This window comes from Limanda limanda, chromosome 6, assembly GCF_963576545.1.
Source record: "Limanda limanda chromosome 6, fLimLim1.1, whole genome shotgun sequence".
NCBI classification, from domain to species: Eukaryota; Metazoa; Chordata; class Actinopteri; order Pleuronectiformes; family Pleuronectidae; genus Limanda; species Limanda limanda.
Window position 1 is genome coordinate 10,016,393 of NC_083641.1, and position 19,430 is coordinate 10,035,822.

Below are 19,430 nucleotides of genomic sequence, written 5' to 3' on the forward strand. Positions count from 1 at the left end.
ATATAAACCAAACAGGGAACGCTTACATTTCATTCTGAGTCTCCTATCCTATTTCATCTCCAGCATTACCTAACACAAAACCTGTTTTTTTTCCTCATATTGTTAAACAGTTATAATAGCTTTCCACTTCAGAATATTGCCCTTTTAATGGTTGCAATGAATAGTCAGAGTTCTGCAGCTGTCCTGATTAGGTTAAATAGTCTGTAACCAGACAACTCAATACATAAATGAATTTGCTTTAAATGTGTGTAAAAATTAATTTGACCAAATTTGATTTTTTTATTTGCTTCTACGTTAACTTACCTTTTTTTAAATCCCCCAATTAATTAACTTCCCCTTTAATTCTCCATTTTATTAACACATTCAATTCATAAATTGTAACTTTTATAAATTAAATAATATACGCATTTAAAGGCATGAGAACTCATTTGTTTATTTATTTATTAATTGGATTGTTGATTTATTTCTTTTTCATTTGACAGTTTTGGTCTTCCATAATGAAGAACAACCCCAGCCACGTATGTTTTTTATAAAATACTTTACAATACATGTAGACAACAGAGACGACTACAATTATAACACGTGTTTAATTAGTAACTTACAGATTTCATGTTCAGGTGAGCTCAACAAATCTGGTTAATAAAGATATAAATGTAAGGGATTAGAGACCCAGACTCACAGAAACTAAAGTAGCCAACAGTCAAATGTGAACAGACAACAAAGCTGATGTCCAGCCCAGACATTTCTGAATAAAACTAAATTATAAAACTCAAGAATAAGGCTGTGAGGCAGTTGAAGAAAATATGAGTTTAGGATCACTCAGCAGTGTTGAACCTTTAAGCCCCAGATACAGACAGTTCTGAGAAACAAATACAGAGTAAACTCTTAAATTAAACATGCAACAATATAGTCCAGAAAGCACCTGGGAGAGGGTTGGTGTTAGAAGACTTAAGTAAGCGAAGGTGAGAGAAGCGAGGAGGTCTTCAGGCTGAAGCTAACCCTCCATCAGCTATCTCGGAATCAAAGACACAGGGGTCATAGAGCATAATCACACATGGCTCTACAATGACTCAGCAGACAGGCTTTTCCTCACATAGATTAACACCTGCTGCAGATTAGAATGCCTATTATTACACACACTTCATGTTTGTTCATTTTTAAATAGGTCTAAATAATGCCAAATTGGGACTGGTGGTAACACAGCAATCAATTTGTTGCCAGATAGACTTAAAAGGGCAATTTAGACATCTCTGTGAAAAACTGTCAAAGCCCAGACAGGAGGCACAAGCGTTACAATACATGTATAACAAATATAACGGAAAAACAATCCACCTCATTTGAAACCAGCCCTTAAAAGGAACAGAGACCAACAATAAGGCACGTTGAGGTCTGTAAAGCACTGACTGTCCATACAGTCTTTGGAGCATCTGGATTAGGTTTCAGTCAAATGTCACAAACCTGTTAACCTCTCACTCAACTCCCATAGCTTCTTTGCCAGGGCATCGTCTCGTCCCTTGGCGCCCACTCGTTGGAGTGCGCAGTTAGAGAAGTAGCGCCCACTGAGAGGCTCGATGCCCTCTTGCAGGGCACAGTGCAGGGTGGTCTGGGACCCCCCCTCCGGGTCCATGAAGAAAAGCTTGGCAAAGGGCATGATGAGGAGCTGCTGCCACAGGCTCATACTGCGTAATATTTCTGTGTAGATGACTCCTGGGAAGAACAGAGTGGAGTTTACTGTAAAGCACAACTTAGACTATTCTGACAACATGCAATCTTGTAACTAAAGGGGACCAGCAGGGTCTCGGTGAACCTCAAGCCTGCTTTCTTTTTCATTGTCATGCTATCTTATTCCCTTCACTGGTGATATGTATTGTCTGTGGTGTTCATTGTGCCACACATTATTTAATATATGTTAAGAGATTGTAAAGAGAACCTGTTACACATATCAAGAAATCTTTTATAACAACACAATGCACTGACTAGCACATTTTTGAAAAGCAAAAACATAGTCACTAGTCTCAGGAGTGTTTAAGGCAAAAGAGCCATGGAGAACGTACATTGAATTAACAGAACTCTCTCCCTCCAGAAACACATGAGACTATTATCACAATTAAAAACAAAGCACATTCTGTGAATACACATCAATAATAGTAAAGGAGTAAAGTTTAAGTCCAAACCCCCAACACCCCCCTGGAGACATCATACACAGACATTCAAGTGCAAGTTGCATGATTATGCGATAATATTACAATTATATCAGCGGTATAAAATGGTGTGAAAATGATGACAATAATATCATTCAACCCGATAAATTCTGGGACAATATATCGTCCAACAAAATGTGTCATTGTGAAAGGCTTACCTTGAAGGGAAGGTTGACAAAAAAAAAAAATGCCAAGCTTTTGTCTTGCCCTCCAAAATAACTGCCACAGGATATGTTACATCAGCCAAAACTCTAGTTCTAGAATGTGTGGTTGCCACTGACCTGGGTGCAGGGTGTAGCAGGTGACACGAGTGCCCTCCAGCCTATTGGCCAGCTCTCTGGTGAAGAGCACATTACACAGCTTGCTGCTGCAGTAGGCCTGAATGTTGTACCAGGTGGATTGACCCGACACCAAATCTTTCTCGGAATCCAGCAGAGGGAAGTCAATGTTTCCAAAGCGGTGCAGGAGCGCAGCCACGGTGACTACGCGGCTCGGCCCACACTGCTGCAGTCGCTCTAGGAGGAGGTTGGTGAGCAGGAAGTGACCCAGGTGGTTCACCCCAAACGCCAGGCCGAAGCCATCCTCAGTGCGTCCTTGACTTATCACACCTGAAAAGCAGAGTACGTGTATCGGGCAGCTGCTTCAGTCTCTTAGTCATCAGTTTATTGAAGCAATTTTGTAATGGAATCAAATATGAAAATAACCCAAATCATAATCTTTACCTGCATTGTTGATAAGAATGTCCAGTCTGGGTTCAGTCTTCAGGAAGGTTTGAGCAAAACTGCGCACAGACTGTAGACTCGCCAGATCTAACTGCATGAACACCACCTGATTGTTCCCGCTCTCCTGAAAAACAATAATTCTGGCTCAAACTCACATAATGTATCTAGCAGAAATAAACATTTATGACAAAACTCATAGCACTCATTCAACAACTTCCTGTTTGATGGCAAAATATCTCAAATCAAGGTCATACCATGGACATGCACTTCAATGAAAACCCAATCTCTAGATTTCAAAGTCAGTCTGAAGTCAGTCCTGTTGACGTACAATGGCTTCAAATCACCAAAAATGTCTGACTCCCTTTTTGGTTCAGCTATACTAAACCACAGTTATGTGCAAGACCCATGCCAGACATTTATTTTGTGTTTCAGTACAGTTATGTCCATTGTACAAGGTTTTAGACACTCAACTTAACGTGAGGCTTTCTAAAGGTGTTCAAAGGTTGATGTGATAAACATTTAATCATCTGTTCAAAGCTTTCCACATACATGACGACTGAACATGAACAAGCACACCTATGCAGGCTCCAGTGCAGTAGATCGATGTGCATGTTCACTGTGTTAATCCATTTTGAAGAATATCCAGACAACATGCTCTATTGCCACAATATTAAGATGAGTTGATCTACTGACGACTGACGTCTGCACCTCTCAGAGTACTTACCCTGCGGATGTCAAAGGCAGCAGCCTCGGCTTTCTCCTGGTTGCGGCAGGCCAGAATCACCCTGGCTCCTCTCTTTGCCAGCTCCAGAGCCGTGGTCTTGCCGATGCCAGTGTTGCCCCCTTGTATAAAGGGATCATTATTCAGCATCAGAGGAGCACTTCAATCCTATACAAGTTTTAAAACATCGGGGGGTAGAGCACTGTTCCTTCAGCCTGTGGACTAAGTTGAGAGTGTGTTCATCTACATTTTATGATAAACTAGAGCAGTGGTCAGTAACTGGATGAAACTGGATTCTGAAGTAAGAATCCGCACAAGATCAATTTGAGAAGTTTTTATTTCACTATATGAGACCAACACATTCGGAACAAGTGCTGATCAAGAGGCTGGAACACCATATTTGTCTTTTTGTCTTGAATAAGGGGCTTTCTGCAGAACGGATCAACACATGGAGTCACAAGGATCTCAGAGTGAAGATGCAGGACAGTCAAATGCAAGGATCTTATATAGGAGGACTTTGAGAGAGGAATCTAAACACAGGAAACTGATTTACATGTGTTTCATGTGGAGATAAGCAGGCATACATTCAGTTCTTTTGAGGGTAAACAAGCAATAAAAAGGGACCGACAGTTTTCAGGTCATACACAGTTCAGACCATAAAATAGTTCAGGTCATAAAGTATTTGGACATGTTGTATATGTATGTAGGTCATAAAACTTACTTTTCAACTACATCATAGGTTTCAACCATACTTAGTTAATTTTTCCATTACAACACCAACTAAGATGTAATGAGAGTTTGTCTAGTCAACTCTCTAGAACGAAGTCTCCGGACTTTACCCGCAAGTCATGTCTGAAAACGGCTTAGGAAAAATCGTCCATCACGAAGTTTCACCGCATACATCGTTAAAAGGCAATTAAGTTTACATCGCATACCCATTAACTGGCTGTGTACCGCAGGCTTTTAAGGTAGCAGTAATTAAACCGCTAATTAAAAAGCACACTCTTGGCCCAGATGTTTGAGATATTTATAGACCCATATCAAACCTCCCTTCATTTCCCAAATCCTTGAAAAAGCTGTTGCCAAACAATTGCGATTACTTGCACAACATCGTTTTGTTGGAAGACTTCCGATCAGTGTTTGGAATCCATCACAGCGTTGTTACAAGTTACTAATGACCCCTCATGTTAGCCTCATGATAAGGATACAATAATCTGGTTTGCTGTCTCACTGGTAATGGGGCTTTCTCAGGGTGAATGGGGGATTGACATGATAATCACAGATCAAGTTATTTTAAATAAAAGGCAAACTGTGTGAAGGGTTGACACCATGGTCACTGTTCATACTTTTCAATGCTGATGATGTAACAGTGGTTACTCGAGGCAAGTCTCTTTGTCCTATTTTTCACTATTATATGAAAGTACAAGTTAAATAAAAAAATGCACAGAGGAAAAAACTTCATAGCTGAATTTTAGACTTTTAAAATCAATCGGTGATTGAGACAAGTTTATGCTTTCATATTGGATGAATTCGTTTCCTAACTAATTTATCATTGAATGGCTATGACAGATTGCCTTCTACATCACTTCTCTTACTCTCACCAAAAGTTGCCTGTTGCCTGTTGCTTGGAGAGACCACCTAGCGGCCAACAGTCAAACTGTAGCTCACTCTACCCCTGAGCCGGGAGCTGTTGTGTCAGATGTCAGATGTACATATTGACACATGGCTGCCGGTGGGGCGGTTCGCAGCAGTGAAGCAGGTGAAGATCCACAGCAGCCCAGAGCCGGAAGTGTGTCAGAGAACACAGTGAGGGGAACATGAAGCTACGTGTTAGCAGAAGCTAGCAGCGGAGGCTCTCTACCTGTCACGATGACCGTCCTCCCCTCCAGCCTCACCGAGCGGGAGCACCGCGCTCCTCTGCACACGCCGTAGTACACGAGCACGTAGAGGAAGAGCGCGCACGCTGCGAGGCACAGCAGCACCGACATCACGGCTACAAACTGTAAGTCTACAGATAGGCACCAGAGGGAACCATAGACTGTACGGAGGGAACGAGTTGTCCGGAAGTCCACATTTCCGTTAAAAACTTTCAAAATAAGACCCTTGTAAAAGTTAAAAAAAACATGGCGTCGCACAATAGTGGTAACTAAAGAACTTGAAACTGTAATTTATTTTCACTGATATTGAATTTGCTTTCAAAGGCCAATCTACTTCGAAGCTGAAGCTACTTCTGGGTGGCCTCATGGTTTTGAGTTAGACAGATATCCTGTTGTGTTGGGGAATTACTTAACAGAAACAGTTATGAGTTTTGTGATGCACCAGTCAGACCAGTTTCTGGTTTAGTGAAGAGCAACCTGATGGGTGGTGGAATATAGTTTCAGACCATGGACTTTGGTAAAACTCTTATTATATGAACACATTTGAATGACACTTTACCCATCCAGGTTATGCAAACTTGTGTTTAAAATGATATCGCTAGTTATTACACTGCACCACTTCATTGGCAAAGTAAGTTATAGGCTTTGTTCACTAAAAACTGAGCAATTGGCTTATTGTAGAAAGTCCTTGAATTCACCACATTCACATGGCAGCCGATTTCCTACCATGTCACCATCAGGGCAATATGGATGAAAAAGTGACACAAGGTTAAATTAATGCAGTAATAAAAAGAATATTAACAGATTAATGTGGAAATACAGGAACATGTTTGTTTTATTTACATGTTTATTTATTTCTGCATTTATTTATTCATTTGAACGAACGCCTTTTTTGTCCTTCACTAGCAGGACGCTCAAATGCTGTTATTAAATTGATAATGTCATAAACACAGGGAATGTGACCGAGTATCATTTAACATTGAAAATGATTTGGTATGATGCAGAAAAAGGAAATCCAGACACAAATTGGACTCCCAAAGGCCTGAAAACATTAGAGAACACATCCATAGTTTGTTCTTAGAAAATCTTTCTGTATTTACATGTTTGAACAGACAAGCAGATACAGACAAAGAGTGCTTATATACAGAGCAGCACAAGATGTTAAAATGAGTGCTAAAACAATGTGGTATTTACAGACGGACTACAGCGAAAATTACAGACTAGGAACAAGTTTTATCACAAAACTTCAGGTACTCTAAACGGTATCACAAATTCCATGAACTGTACAGTTAAAAACCAAAAAATGGTAATCTACATGAAATCCAATGTTTCTCCAACTGAGAGGCACTGAATTATATATATTTACAATATATATACATATAGTGTATAAGCATGTATGTTTTCATACAAATATAGCTACCTGTGGTGCAAAAGCAGCAAAAGAAATAAGAATGTATGGAATTCAATACTACAAAATAAAGGGTTTGTGCTAAATGGGATGACTGACAGAGTAATGTTACACCATACATAACTAATATACTGGCAAAAGAAAAATTGAGCATAGGTAAATAAAGTTGCTCAAACTCCTAATGGTCTGAAGTGAACAGAAGGTTACTGTCAGTCAAAAACAGAGGAGATTGTCAATAATACTTCAAGTTCATGCAAAGATATAAACTATTAAAAATGACCAGAAAAAAAAACGTTTCCCTGTTGACCAACCAGCTGTGCAGCTTTCCCTTCATTGTGACTAGGAAGGTGCAAAACAAAAAGGCGGGAGGGCAGGACTTCCTGTGCAGGTTACGGAACAGAGTTGGAGTGCAGTACGGGCACTTGGTGGGGAGGGACAGTCTCAGTGTCCGCCTCTTCCTGGCTGGAAGGGCTGCTCACTGTGGCAGTGCTGGGCAGTGATGGTGTGGCGGGGGAGTTGGTGGCGGTGCTGGTGGCAGCTGCAGTACTGCTGGTGTTGGTGGTGGTGGGGGTGCTGCCAGCGCAACTGCTGGCAGACGTGGCGGTCTGCTCCTCTTTGGGCTGCTTACTTGCAAACTCAGTGATGCTGAAGACAAACTGGAGGCAGCCCAGTTTAATGTAGCTCCCGTGATGGAGCAGGGCCGTACCCTCCCACCCTGCCCCACTGCCTCCAATCAGGCTGGAGCTGCTCGCCTTACAGGTGCACGACAGCTCAGAGCTGCCCTGAGACTGGCTGCTCATCACTCCACCCGCTGGCAGCAGACCCACCACAGAGCTTGGACCCTCGCTCTCCTCACGCTTCTTACTGCGACCTGAAGAGAACATAGGGAGACATTAGGAGAAAGGTACTCAAAGAAGCAGTGACATGTCAATGTAATCTATAATTTAGTAAGAAACAAGGAAAGAACAACAGTAATAGTTGGGTGGGAAAAGTGAAGAGCAGGTGGTGATGGCATCGAGGGGCAATACAGTTGAATGTCATTAAAGAAGTCTTGGTGCCTGATCTCACTGGCACGGACTGGATTTGATTTATTTGAATGCAATGGCAGTGAGGAGCTGACTTTCTTGTGAAAGGCAAGTATTCCATGTGTAATTTTGATAAAGGCCCTATCTGGGATTGAATTTTAGGTATTTGTACCCCTAAGATGATATATCCGTGGTTTAAAGTTGAAAAACTGCTCCAATTTGTATTTCCATGTCCTATTTTATGCCTCTCTCTGGAGCTGCAGACAGAACAGGCTGTTTTCCCCTGCCTCTGGAACCCCTCCTTTGATTGGCTGACTGCACTTTGAGTGACACACGACCAGGTCTATCACTGGTCTCATTCTGGCGGATTTGACGATCTCTGGCTGTAAACACATGCAGTTACAGCATATACACCCATGTTTATTTACAGTGCTAATGCAAAAAAACATTTGTCTACCAATCCCTCCTGGATTCAACGGACAGGAAAAGGCAACATCTGAGAGTCTGTATGGTGAAGCTATGTTTTGTAAGATTAGACTGAATGACAGCAGCTCAAACATTAGATTGAGGCGTGTGCAAGGAGTGCCATCTAGAGGCAGGATGGGGTGTTGTTCGCTCCTGCTCCGACTCTATGCTTATGTAACGACAATAATAACTATAACTGATAGACAGACTTAGTTGCATCTGTTTTACTGACTGCATTTGAAAAAGAAGTGGAAGATTAATTGTGACACATGTTGATGATCCTTCTAACAGGGAAAACTTTAATGTGGAGGATTTACTCACGAATGATGCCTTGGACTTTGGCCACCAGGCCGCTGGGTACAGATGGTGAGACCTTCTCAGAGAAGTCACACGAGTAGAGAACATTGTCCACGGTGGTGCCGTGCTCACTGTAGTTGAGCAGCTCATAATGCTTGGTATTCTATAAAGGGCATACAAACTATTTAGTCTATGACCAACAACCACAGCACTGTTGTGGTAATGGTACAATATCACACATCAGGAAACAACAAAAAAGTCCAAACCTCATCGTAGAAAATACAGGCGTGTTTCCCCGATATGTAGTTGCAATGACCATAGTTTGTAAGGCACACGTCCATGTCAGCACCTTTAGAGAAAAAAACATTACAAACAAAATTAATTGTGGTTATATTGCCAAACTTAGTAATGCTCATTCAATAGACTACGCCCATAGCACACTGGCCGCAGAAGCGGCGCTGCTCTTGCTACCTCTTCTGCATGACATTTTTTATTTTATTTTTATTCAAATTTCAGAGTTTTCCATAATTGGTGACTGGAACATTTCTATAGGTAAATGTGATGTTCAAACATTTATCAGTAAAAGTAGTGACATTTTTTATTGTCATTATTTTTAACCATTAATAAAGTTTATCATTAAAGTCGACCAATCTACAGAAGCGCAGTCAGTTGTGCACAGAATGCAGTCGAGTAAATGGTTTGGCAGTGCCTGTGATAAAGTGTCTTACCAGATCCAATGTATAATGTCCTGTAGCACATGCTGACAGCTCCTCCTTTCCCTGTCAGAGGGTAGAAGACAGCTCGGGCCTGCACCTTCTTCTGACCTGTTTCAGAAAACATTGAACTGTGATACAGCAAATAACTTACTAAGTAGCAGTGTCAGAGGTTGGGTTAGTAACTTACTGTCAGGATGGGGGGGTGGGGTCTTGGGAGCATCGCTGGTCGCTGGGGTGAGCAGAGTGCTGGGCGCTTTGGGAGGGAAAAGCTGCTGGATCCTCTGCCAGGCCAAGAGCTTGATCATCTCTGCATCCAGTTTTTCAAGCATGATCCCTTCAAACACACACACACGCAGGATCATTGAAACATAACCATACCATTTGTTGGCTTCTTAACAGACATGGCATTGTGTTGCCACGTCTCACCACTGATTGAGCACACCTACCTCCATCACCATCCTTTCCATCTTTCATACAGCTCGACAGGTCAGCAAATGTGGGGAAAGTGCTGGGCAGCAATGAATCAATTCCAGGTCCAGCCTTCACGTCTATAGAGGAGAAACACACAGTGGTGATGGAACATGCGGTCATGGAACGAGATGTTTGCTCACTAACGGGATCTTGATTATTGCCTTCTTTCATTAATTTACATGAACATCTTTTGAAAATATGTTAAAAATCTATATGTTTACACTGAAACTAAAATCTCAATTCTGTTTGAAACATGGAGTTTGATGCCAGTGACCACAAGAGGGAGCTATTAGGCTACAGTCTGTTGTGATGTGTTGCCCAGTACCAGTGACAGTGGAGAGAGCAGTAAGTGGAAATCACCAACAAGCTGCCAACCTGACCACAGGCTTGATTTGACACCGTTCATCATGTCATGTTTCATTTGTTGTAGTGTTGCTATGTTGCACTGTTAAACTGAACAAGCGTTTGGTATTGTGTAAACATTATTTTATCAACTGCTGATTATTTTTTGATTAATCGAAGACTAAACAGTGTAATATGTCTGTGACAACATTCTGGAGCAGAAGTTGAGCTGATACCAGATAATGGGTTATTATGGACATTACAACAAATACATCTTACCAACAATGACCATAAGGAGTTCGTAGCAATAATTTATGTTGTTTGGAGGTGTTATAATATGCTCCATTTACCTAAACACATTTACTTTTTATGTTTGAATGAGGCAGATGGGACATGGTAACAGGTAAGCTTTGTGGTTTATATACCTCTTCCAACTCTCTTGTAGAATAAAGAAGCAAACAAAAACCTAGAGTCAGAGCCCAAATGATAATGCCAATAGCAATTTTAACGATGATTAAATGTGTGTGGCAGGTGTTTGGTCTATTTGGAGTGGAGACGATCTGGGTTCTATATAAATTAACGTATTCACATAGTCATATTTTTCGTTTTTTAATGTATCCCAGGAACGTTCTTTTAGATTTCTTTCTGGTAACAAATAGAAAAAAAACTTATATCTAAGCAATGTACACATTGCAGACTAAACAAATGAATAAAAAAGTACTTGTCAAATACAAATCATTAGCTTGTACCTGGAGTAGGCGACGATGATCCTAGCTTGGTAGAGCCATGCTCCTGATTGCCTTTAAGTGGTGTCTCAGAGCGGCCACTGCTGGTGATGGAGTGGGAGGGTTTTTCTTTGCTGGTCGTACACGCCTCCTGGAGCGCCGTCTGATTCCTGTGGTTTTGCTGGCTGCTGTGGGGCCATATCGTTGGTGCAGGGGGGCAATTTTTCTGGGCGCAGGTGACAGTGGTGCTTTCAGGCTCTTTTTTAACTGTTTCAGCACCTATGTGGTTCACCAGACCAGAGGTAGGTGCCGAGTCTGCAGGCGTTGAGCTGAGCTTTGTTCTGCACTGCAGCTCCACCTGCCTGCAGGGGTCTGACGAGCTGTTACAGTCTACGGGCCCGTTGGCCTTGGGAGGCTGATGCTCCTCTGCTAGAGGTCCATTGGGTTTCCTACAGTTCTGACATGATGCCATGTTACATTTACAGATACCCAGCTCTGCTGTGGTGTCCATTGAAAGAGAGGCCTGCTGCTGGTCGTCGGCTGTGATGCAGGGTTTAGAGCAGGGGTCAGGGGATAAAGTCCTTCCTAAAGAGGCCTGAGTTTTCTTGTCCTCCGACATCAAACATGATTTAGTACCAATTTTCTGCTCAGACTCCTTCTCTGCTGACGAGGTTACTGATGACACGGTAGGTGCCGTGGATGAGGCCTTTTGTTTGATGGACAGGTGTCGCATGATGCTGCACTGGAGGGCGATCACATCCTGAAGCCACTGTTCAAACACAATAGAATCAGGTTTAAATTACATGAGGTGCAACTATCAATCCTTCAAGAGAAGCCTGTTCTATGTAATCTATATATATTTACATCACAGAATAATCAAAAAAATCATTTTACTTTTGTTACAATATTTTTAATAAAAGTATTCTGATTGCAGGGGAACCATTTATACTAACAATTCAGTAAGTGAACATAAGGTTTTCCAAATGGTAAATGGACTGCATTTATATAGTATACTTATATCTATATAGTGCTTTCCAAGTCTTCTTCCACCCGAAGCACTTTACAGTACAAGTTTCATTCATCCATTCACACACATTTATTCAACACTACTATACACAGTATTTTTCACACAAGAATCATACACTGTCAGTACAGCCATTGGGGTTAACTTGGGGTCCAGCATTTTGCCATAGGACACTTTGACATGCAAAATGGAGGAGCTGCAGCTCAAACCACCAACCTTGTGGTTAGTGCCCTCCCAAACTCCTGAGCCACAGCAGTCTTGTGTGTGGATTAGTGCTGAGCGATATGAATCAATATCACGAATTTAATTTGGTTTAACCTTGATTACAACTAATGAACAATTATGTTGTGTTGTCTGACATGCATATCATGATCCAGCCAAACACAAACAGGTGATATGACTGTTAAAAACGTTGTTTTGAATTAGACTAAAAATAACCTCAAAACATCATCAATGAGCATTTTTTTGAACTGATTAGATGTCTATGATTGTATTTTTTTATTTCATAATTCTTACTTAAATTTCACTTCTGATTACTTTCTTCGAGAATAAACCACTTAGAATCAATTGAGCTTAAAAAGTCAATATGAACTGAAACATTTGTATTCAAGAATTAGACTGTGTATGCTATTCTCCTGCAAAAGCTAGAAGGTATTAGGCTGTCTTTAAATTGTCGTTAAGAAGCCTGGCTACTTTCTGAAGCAATTGTATATTACAGAATATGACAGTTTTTTTTTAATCATACAATAGGAGTTGTGTAGCGTACAGAAAACTATGTGATTATGTGCACAGTGCAATAGTGTGTAGTAACTGCAGACGTTTCTTTTGCCTACCTCCCGCTGTTCGGCCTCCGTGGTGAGTTGCTTTGAGGCTTGATGGTCTGGAACGCCACTACAAACCAGCTCCAACTGGTGCACCCCTGCAGGAAGCAGTATTGGGGGAGGGTTCTGGTATTGGGACTTAATGGCATCTGGCACCTGAGAGGAAACAGTGATTGTTAGAAAGAACTCGATCTGTTAAATTTAAGTTTTGCAAATATATTGTAACGTCTCTAAATTAATAAATGAACACATTATGATTATCTTTGGGTGCCCAGCCAAAATAGATTGACCCCTGTGCACATTATGTTCATTCATTCATTCCTGATGGAGTTCTGTTATTAAACTGAAATCCGACAAGAACTCTGGAGAATGTTTGCACAATTGGGTCCGGACTCTCTCCTGAGTTTTCCCTTTACAAAAAAATTATTCAGCAGGAGATTCTCTGCTCAGAAGCATTCAGGTGAGGGGTGGTTCCGAATGTAAAAGCAGGACAGAACATTAATTCCACTGCATAAATCACATTATTGATTACAGCACATTACCACCGGTGTTTGCCCTCATCAACAAAGGCTCTCAAAATCTTCATTGGTGTTTAATAACTGTATGGCCCTACTTTTTCATCTTGAGATATTTGTATTCTTCCTGCCTATTTTTCAGTTTTGCGTGCATCGTGTTAGAAATGTCATCAACACGCCCACCCGCTCGCTCTGAACGCACAACCATCAACGATAAGGATGCAAGTTACAGCATGAACTGCCTGTCTTTTATTGGCTTTTCTTAGCATTTCAGCTCGGACCACACAAAGACTATTCAGGACACCCTGGGGAAATACTGAATACATGATACAATATGCTGCTGTTAGTCCAGATTCTCAAAATGAGGCAGCGAGTCTACCTTAATGGTCTTCCTGTTGTGGTGGAGGGGGGTGCGCCGGTTAGGGGCGTTCTGACGGTGAACTCTGCGCAGGAAATCCAACTTGACAGCATGCTGGGACATCCTGTCCTGGAACTGGTCGAAGAGCTGACAGCGGCCGGAAAGGGTCAAGCTCTTCTGATTCAGCTGGACATCAGACACATATTTGAGATGAAAAATAATTATTCTGTTGCAGTTAGCCGACTGACACAAACTCAAAAGAGAAAAAAAAGATTGTTTCGCTCTGAGCCGAGATCGAGCTTCTCACCACTATGTGCTCAATGTGGTTTGGACACATCCATTTGCCAGCAGGTAAAGCTGTGAGTGGGGGGTCCAGACAGTCCATGTGAAACAGAAGGGGACAATAATCACACTGGATCAGTGGAGCCATCCTGCAACTCCTGTGAGAGGAAATTAAAGACTTCAGGTTAAGAGAGGAAACACTTCACAGTCTGTGTGCACATACTGTGATCTGGCAGTACTGACCTGTTGCATGAAAAGCAGACTTTGACTGGAAGAGGGACCAGACCGTTAGGATCTAGTTCGTGCTGAGGCCTCCTGAATGGTTTCCCCAATAGATCTTCTTTTCTCCTCCGTTTACTGCTACCTACAAATACAAAACACAAGAACAATTGATAAACAACCCAGCCCAGATTTCCTCACAATAACCTTATCAATAATATAAACTTTTTGTTCAAAGAGCACTTTTATAAATCTACATTACAGAGAGCTTCATACAAGGCAGCAAATTCAAAAGATCTTCTCTGACAAATAAAACCAATTATAGTGTAGCCAGCATAAGGGCAGAGACAGTAAAATCAGGAAAAGCTAACTCATAGGCGCATGTATCAGGAAAGATTTTAAAGAGGCCAGTGAATCTGCCAACCGTGGTTGACCTGTTCCATAGCTTCAGGGCTCTGGCATGAACGCTCAATAAATTCCAGGACACGCTCTGCAACTAAATCAAAATCCACTTTCAGAACTTGCTTCAGCTACTGCTAGTTTAATTTCTATTAGTGTCAGAGTTTCAAAAACAAAAGGCTGTGATGGAGTTTCTGAAACTTGGGTTCAGGATCCAGCATGGGTCAAACTTTGTCATAATTTGTATAAACGTATTTGATGGATTAATGCTCATGAAAATAAAATACAAATCTCTTTCAGACTCAGATTCAAGGGACAACATAGCAGCTGTTTAACTGTTATTTGTGCATTAGGAGTTAGATTGTAAGGCCAGAGAAATAGTTGTACCATACGATAAACTCTAAAATAACTATGATGATTGAGTTACATAAACCCGGATCTCCATCTCAGTTTGGAGTTTTTAAACACAAAAAATATAATCTACCGTAGCTTTGTAAACCATAGGCGCAAGTAGAACTACACCAAAATCAGCATGACTGTGGCAGTATTTTACAAGGCTTATTATTTACATATCACTTGAAATAGTTAAAATAAAGACACTATTATTTCACAGTGGAAGTATATGTTGTCCTAATGACTGACTGACTGACCTGGCAGTGCAGTGGTGCAGGTGAGCTCAGTGGGCAGCTGGAACTGTGTGGGGTTTCTCTCCATAGCAGCGGCTATCAGCAGCTGGAAGGGTCTCTTAAGGAGACGTGGTGTTGGAGCGGATAGCGGAGCACAGTCGAGCTCTACGCCCTGAACTTCATCCTCCGGTTCGGGAACCTCCTCCTCCCCATCATTCTGCTCCTCAGAAGGAGTCGGTGTGGATGAGCTGTTGGAGGTGGGCGTCCCGGGTCGGCTGCTTGGCCGACTGCTCGTCCTGCGTTCCAAGAGGCGCACCTGGGCCACCCGTAAACCTGGTCCCGCCGCTCCGGCCCCCGGGGGCAGACCATCTAGCCGCAGTGGTCCAGCATTGAGCTCCAGCTCTGCGGCTGGGGAAGCAGAGTGCTTCGACGAGGACCTCTCTGACAGGCCGTTAGTCTGTTCGGACTTCTGCTCTCGCTTCTGACAGTTGCAAACAAGGACATACACTCAGATTAATTTATTCATGGAACATACAGACACTTTTCTCTTCATTTTAACAGAGGGATGACAATAACATTGGTCAAGGATTGGGGGTGTAACCAAGAAGACCTTCTCACCTTTTTCCTGACATTGCAGCGATGACACATCCACTCCCCCGGGGGAAGCATCTCTTCACTTAGAGGTGGATTACTGTATTAAGGGAATAAAATGCAATCATAAGTAAGTGGGTTGATATTTAGCGCAAGACAAATAATAAACATTCATATTTAACATCTGTATATGCAGTCCTGATAAACTATAACAAACTTTAGTCTTTTGTGCAAAAACATTGTAAATTACCAATCTTTTAATTGTGAAAAAAACCTCACTCGGTTTAATGTTGGTTAAAGTCACAAGACAATCAGTCAAATGTTGTTGACAACAATTTGTAATTTAAATGTTGTTAAATACATACTGGAAGTTACAACCAAACATTTAAAAAAGTTACCATTCAGCTTGTAATCTTAACACTGACTATATATAGCAGATTGATAATTAATTCAGACAATGTCATCACATTTTCCATTTTAATTATGTGTAATACATTGCTGTGCACTACTGAAATCCTACAATAAATAGAAAGCCTACACAAAATATGCAAACAGTGACCCTGATTGTGTGTGTATATGGTTCACTCTGCCCACTGAGAGAGCAAGAGGGAAGCTTTAAAACAATCTATTCCAAAATAAATTACAGGAACCACATACAGTACAGCTTCCACAAATGACAATAGCAACTTTCCCCATTAGAGCATGCAACAAGTGTTATAAAAATGAGCCAGGTCCAGTAACACAACCTCCAGAATAATACACACTGGCAATGCAGCAAGCTACCTCCCAGTGTGCAGGGATACGAGCCTCTACAATCTGAGCAGATTAAGCCATCCACTGCCAGAGCTTGTTCGATAAAAAATGTCCGGTTGCAAGTGACAGTCTGATCTCAATTCGTCCAAATGCACAGCAACAATAACCCTGCGGGCGGATGTTGAACGGAGAACAGCGGCTCCGGATAAACGCTTCGAACGGGGACGAGTTCTCTACGACCCGACCACAACAAACCCTAACCCTAATGCTCCTGCTTCATCCGACAATGTTAACCGACATGTCATCGCCATTCCACCTTTTCTCGATGCCTGATTTCAAAGGTTGATAAAATGGCGGTGGAACAGAGGGAAAACGGAGCAGGGAGGTCGCCATATTGTAAACACAGGCAGCTCGACTCCATTTTTAGCAGCAGCAGCGGCTCCGCTGGCTGCAGCCACAACAGGAGGGGAGGACCGACTGCAAGCCGAGGCCAGCCTCTTCCTCTGAACACAGCCCGGTGCACACGCTTCTCTCTGGCCCCATACTTCTTTCTAAACATGCTTTTCGTTCACAGTAACGATCGGAATGATGCTTCATGCAATCTCTCCGCTAACAACGTTGTGCTGCAGCGTGTCAAATGGCACACGTCCCCCCAAAGAATGAGGAAACAGCGAGGAGCTACTGTAAAGTCACCCGACACCGGCTTGCATCAGACGGACAGTTCTCCTTGACCACCAGACTTCATTCAATAAACCTCTAATTTGCTGTCCGCCTTTGTACACACCATAGATGGCTGTAAATGTGACTTCAAATGTTCATTGTTGTTCATGCGTTCGGGCGTGTTCGGCTTAATAGCAACCCATTGGGAAGCGCTGTGGACAGAAGTAGCCACTTTACAAAGTGTCGTGCAGATGTGTGGCTTGAACCAAGGTGTGTGAACCCACCGATGGAAGAAGTTTGAGAAATAACTGTGGACTTTTGTGTGGCATCAGATAAGCGTGGACTACTGGTTGCAATCTCATCATTTCATTCATTTACTTCACTCTTTTCTGCAGCACCAAACACATTCATGGCATCACCCCTCCACACATTCTGCATGGGTGTGTTTCCCCCTGAACATGCAGTCGTGGTCGTGGTTGCACGGAACTCACCAGCACTGGAGGTGGAAGGCTGCAGGACAGTGGTCGCAGCAGAGCAAGTCCCCCCCCTCCCGGCAGCTATCGCAGGTGTCGTGGTTGGTGGTCCTGCCGCTCCTCCGGACGTCTCGCACCATCTTGCGACTCCTCTTCTCGACGTCCTCGGACTTCGGGGGCGCGAGCAGTGTCTGGATTTGCTGTGGAAACATGTCGAGTTGCAGATGGTGAGATCGGACAGCTTTGCCCACCGAGCTGGACAACAAGCAGCTCTCTGCCGGCTGTGGCTCTTCAGGCTCAGCTCGGGCTGAGAGTGGGGGGCGGTCATGTTAACTTGTGGGCCTCCATTACCGACCCCAGACTACCGAGTGAGCCGGCCGAGAACCGCTTGACAGCAGGTCCTGGTGCTCTACGTATTACCACACTCTAAATGGGGGAAATTGCATTAAAACATGAGCAATGCGGGAATGTTTATGTTAACCACGGCCTTACAGTAGAGCAGCCTCACCTCCATTAAGCCCCCGGAGGTATCCAAATCGTACACAATCGTCGGGGTCTCCATTTTGTCCCACATTCATCCAGAAGCAGTCGCCACAGGAGGATTGCGGTTCTGCTTCCTAGCGGGCACACGGCGACGACAGGAAACCCCTCAATAAGTCTGCGTTTCCTAATGGTTCTGACCAGCGGGTGGCTGGCCAAGCGATGCTAGCTAGCGTTAGCCGGCTACAGGAGCTAACTACGAAGGCAAGACGTCAGCCAGTCAAGGTTGTGAAGCTAGCGGGCTCACTAGCTTGTGCCGCTGCCCCCTCCAAAAGAAAGCAGGAAACAAAGATAGCTGTGCGGTTAAAACACCGGCGGCTCAGCACCACGCTGTGTGTGCTAACGCCAGACCTACGTACGGGTTTTAAATATGAACGGACCGTCGCTGCTGGCTACAAAACCCATCTGCGGCCTAGCTGGCCGGCCATGATTCTGGTTTCTGCTCCGGCGAGAAGGAGCCGTGTGAATTTGCAATCCCCTCCGCTCCCATTGTCAGCAGAGGACGTAGCCAGAAGGAATGCGGGAGACAATCGGTGCCGCGGTCCAATGCACGGTGTCCGACGGCGCAAGAGAAGTAAAAATCCTCAAACCGGGAACGTGGAGATGCAAATTTTGTTGGTGTTATTGTTGTGAGAAGCCCGAGCATCTACAGTGGCTGCTAGCGACATCCTAAACCTATTGGCGCAACCGCGAACCGCCGGACGCGCATGCGCAGTGCAGCGGAAATAGAGGAGCGAGGAGGTGCATGCATGTGTGGCGAGGAGCCAGCAGATGGTATTATTTCACTGATGTGGCAGCAGCTTCGGTGAAGAGGAGGCTTCATCCAGTAGAGGCGGGAGGAAAGGTAATATGTAAGACTCAGACTTGGGACACACAGGAGTAAACAGTGCGGAAAACATGATACAGGAAATAAGTCATCATGTCATACACTTTCGGAAATATGAGCAAGAAAGAATAAACCTCGGCAAGATTAAAGCAAATTTTGATTAAAGGGATACCCCAAAATTAACTCAAAACGCAAGTGTTATCGTATACTATTAAATTATCTTATAATAACAAATAACACTGAGAGAGAATGTTTGGTTTTTTAACTCAAAACAATAGATCAGACATCCTGATCAACACTCCAAACCAGCTGGTGGCGGTAATGCACCAAATCGTTGTTTGCCAACCGCAAATAAAACCAAGAATAAGAAGAC

General features: G+C 43.0%; 2 protein-coding genes across 3 annotated transcripts; both read right to left on the bottom strand.

Annotated features, from left to right (window-relative positions):
* Window positions 1–407: 407 nt before the first annotated feature.
* Window positions 408–5,678, bottom strand: dhrs13b.1 (dehydrogenase/reductase (SDR family) member 13b.1). Its single transcript, XM_061073054.1, has 5 exons — window positions 5,506–5,678; window positions 3,648–3,766; window positions 2,924–3,047; window positions 2,483–2,809; window positions 408–1,707 (listed from the first exon to the last, which is right to left on the bottom strand). Exons 1-5 carry the CDS (start codon window positions 5,630–5,632, stop codon window positions 1,451–1,453), a joined length of 954 nt encoding a protein of 317 aa, XP_060929037.1. The 5' UTR covers window positions 5,633–5,678; the 3' UTR covers window positions 408–1,450.
* A 694-nt stretch (window positions 5,679–6,372) lies between these two features.
* phf12b (PHD finger protein 12b) lies at window positions 6,373–18,900 on the bottom strand. 2 transcript variants are annotated; one of them, XM_061073610.1, is made up of 15 exons: window positions 18,200–18,900; window positions 17,710–17,891; window positions 15,833–15,905; window positions 15,239–15,695; window positions 14,214–14,334; window positions 13,996–14,128; window positions 13,710–13,874; window positions 12,828–12,971; window positions 10,995–11,739; window positions 9,879–9,980; window positions 9,620–9,766; window positions 9,445–9,540; window positions 8,983–9,065; window positions 8,741–8,879; window positions 6,373–7,800 (listed from the first exon to the last, which is right to left on the bottom strand). In XM_061073610.1, the coding sequence occupies exons 1-15, from the start codon at window positions 18,263–18,265 to the stop codon at window positions 7,319–7,321; spliced, it is 3,135 nt and encodes a 1,044-aa protein (XP_060929593.1). In that variant the 5' UTR covers window positions 18,266–18,900; the 3' UTR covers window positions 6,373–7,318. The 2 variants fall into 2 exon arrangements, with proteins under 2 accessions (XP_060929593.1, XP_060929594.1); XM_061073611.1 differs by lacking the exons at window positions 17,710–17,891; window positions 18,200–18,900 and adding an exon at window positions 16,589–16,898.
* Between the last annotated feature and the right edge of the window lie 530 nt (window positions 18,901–19,430).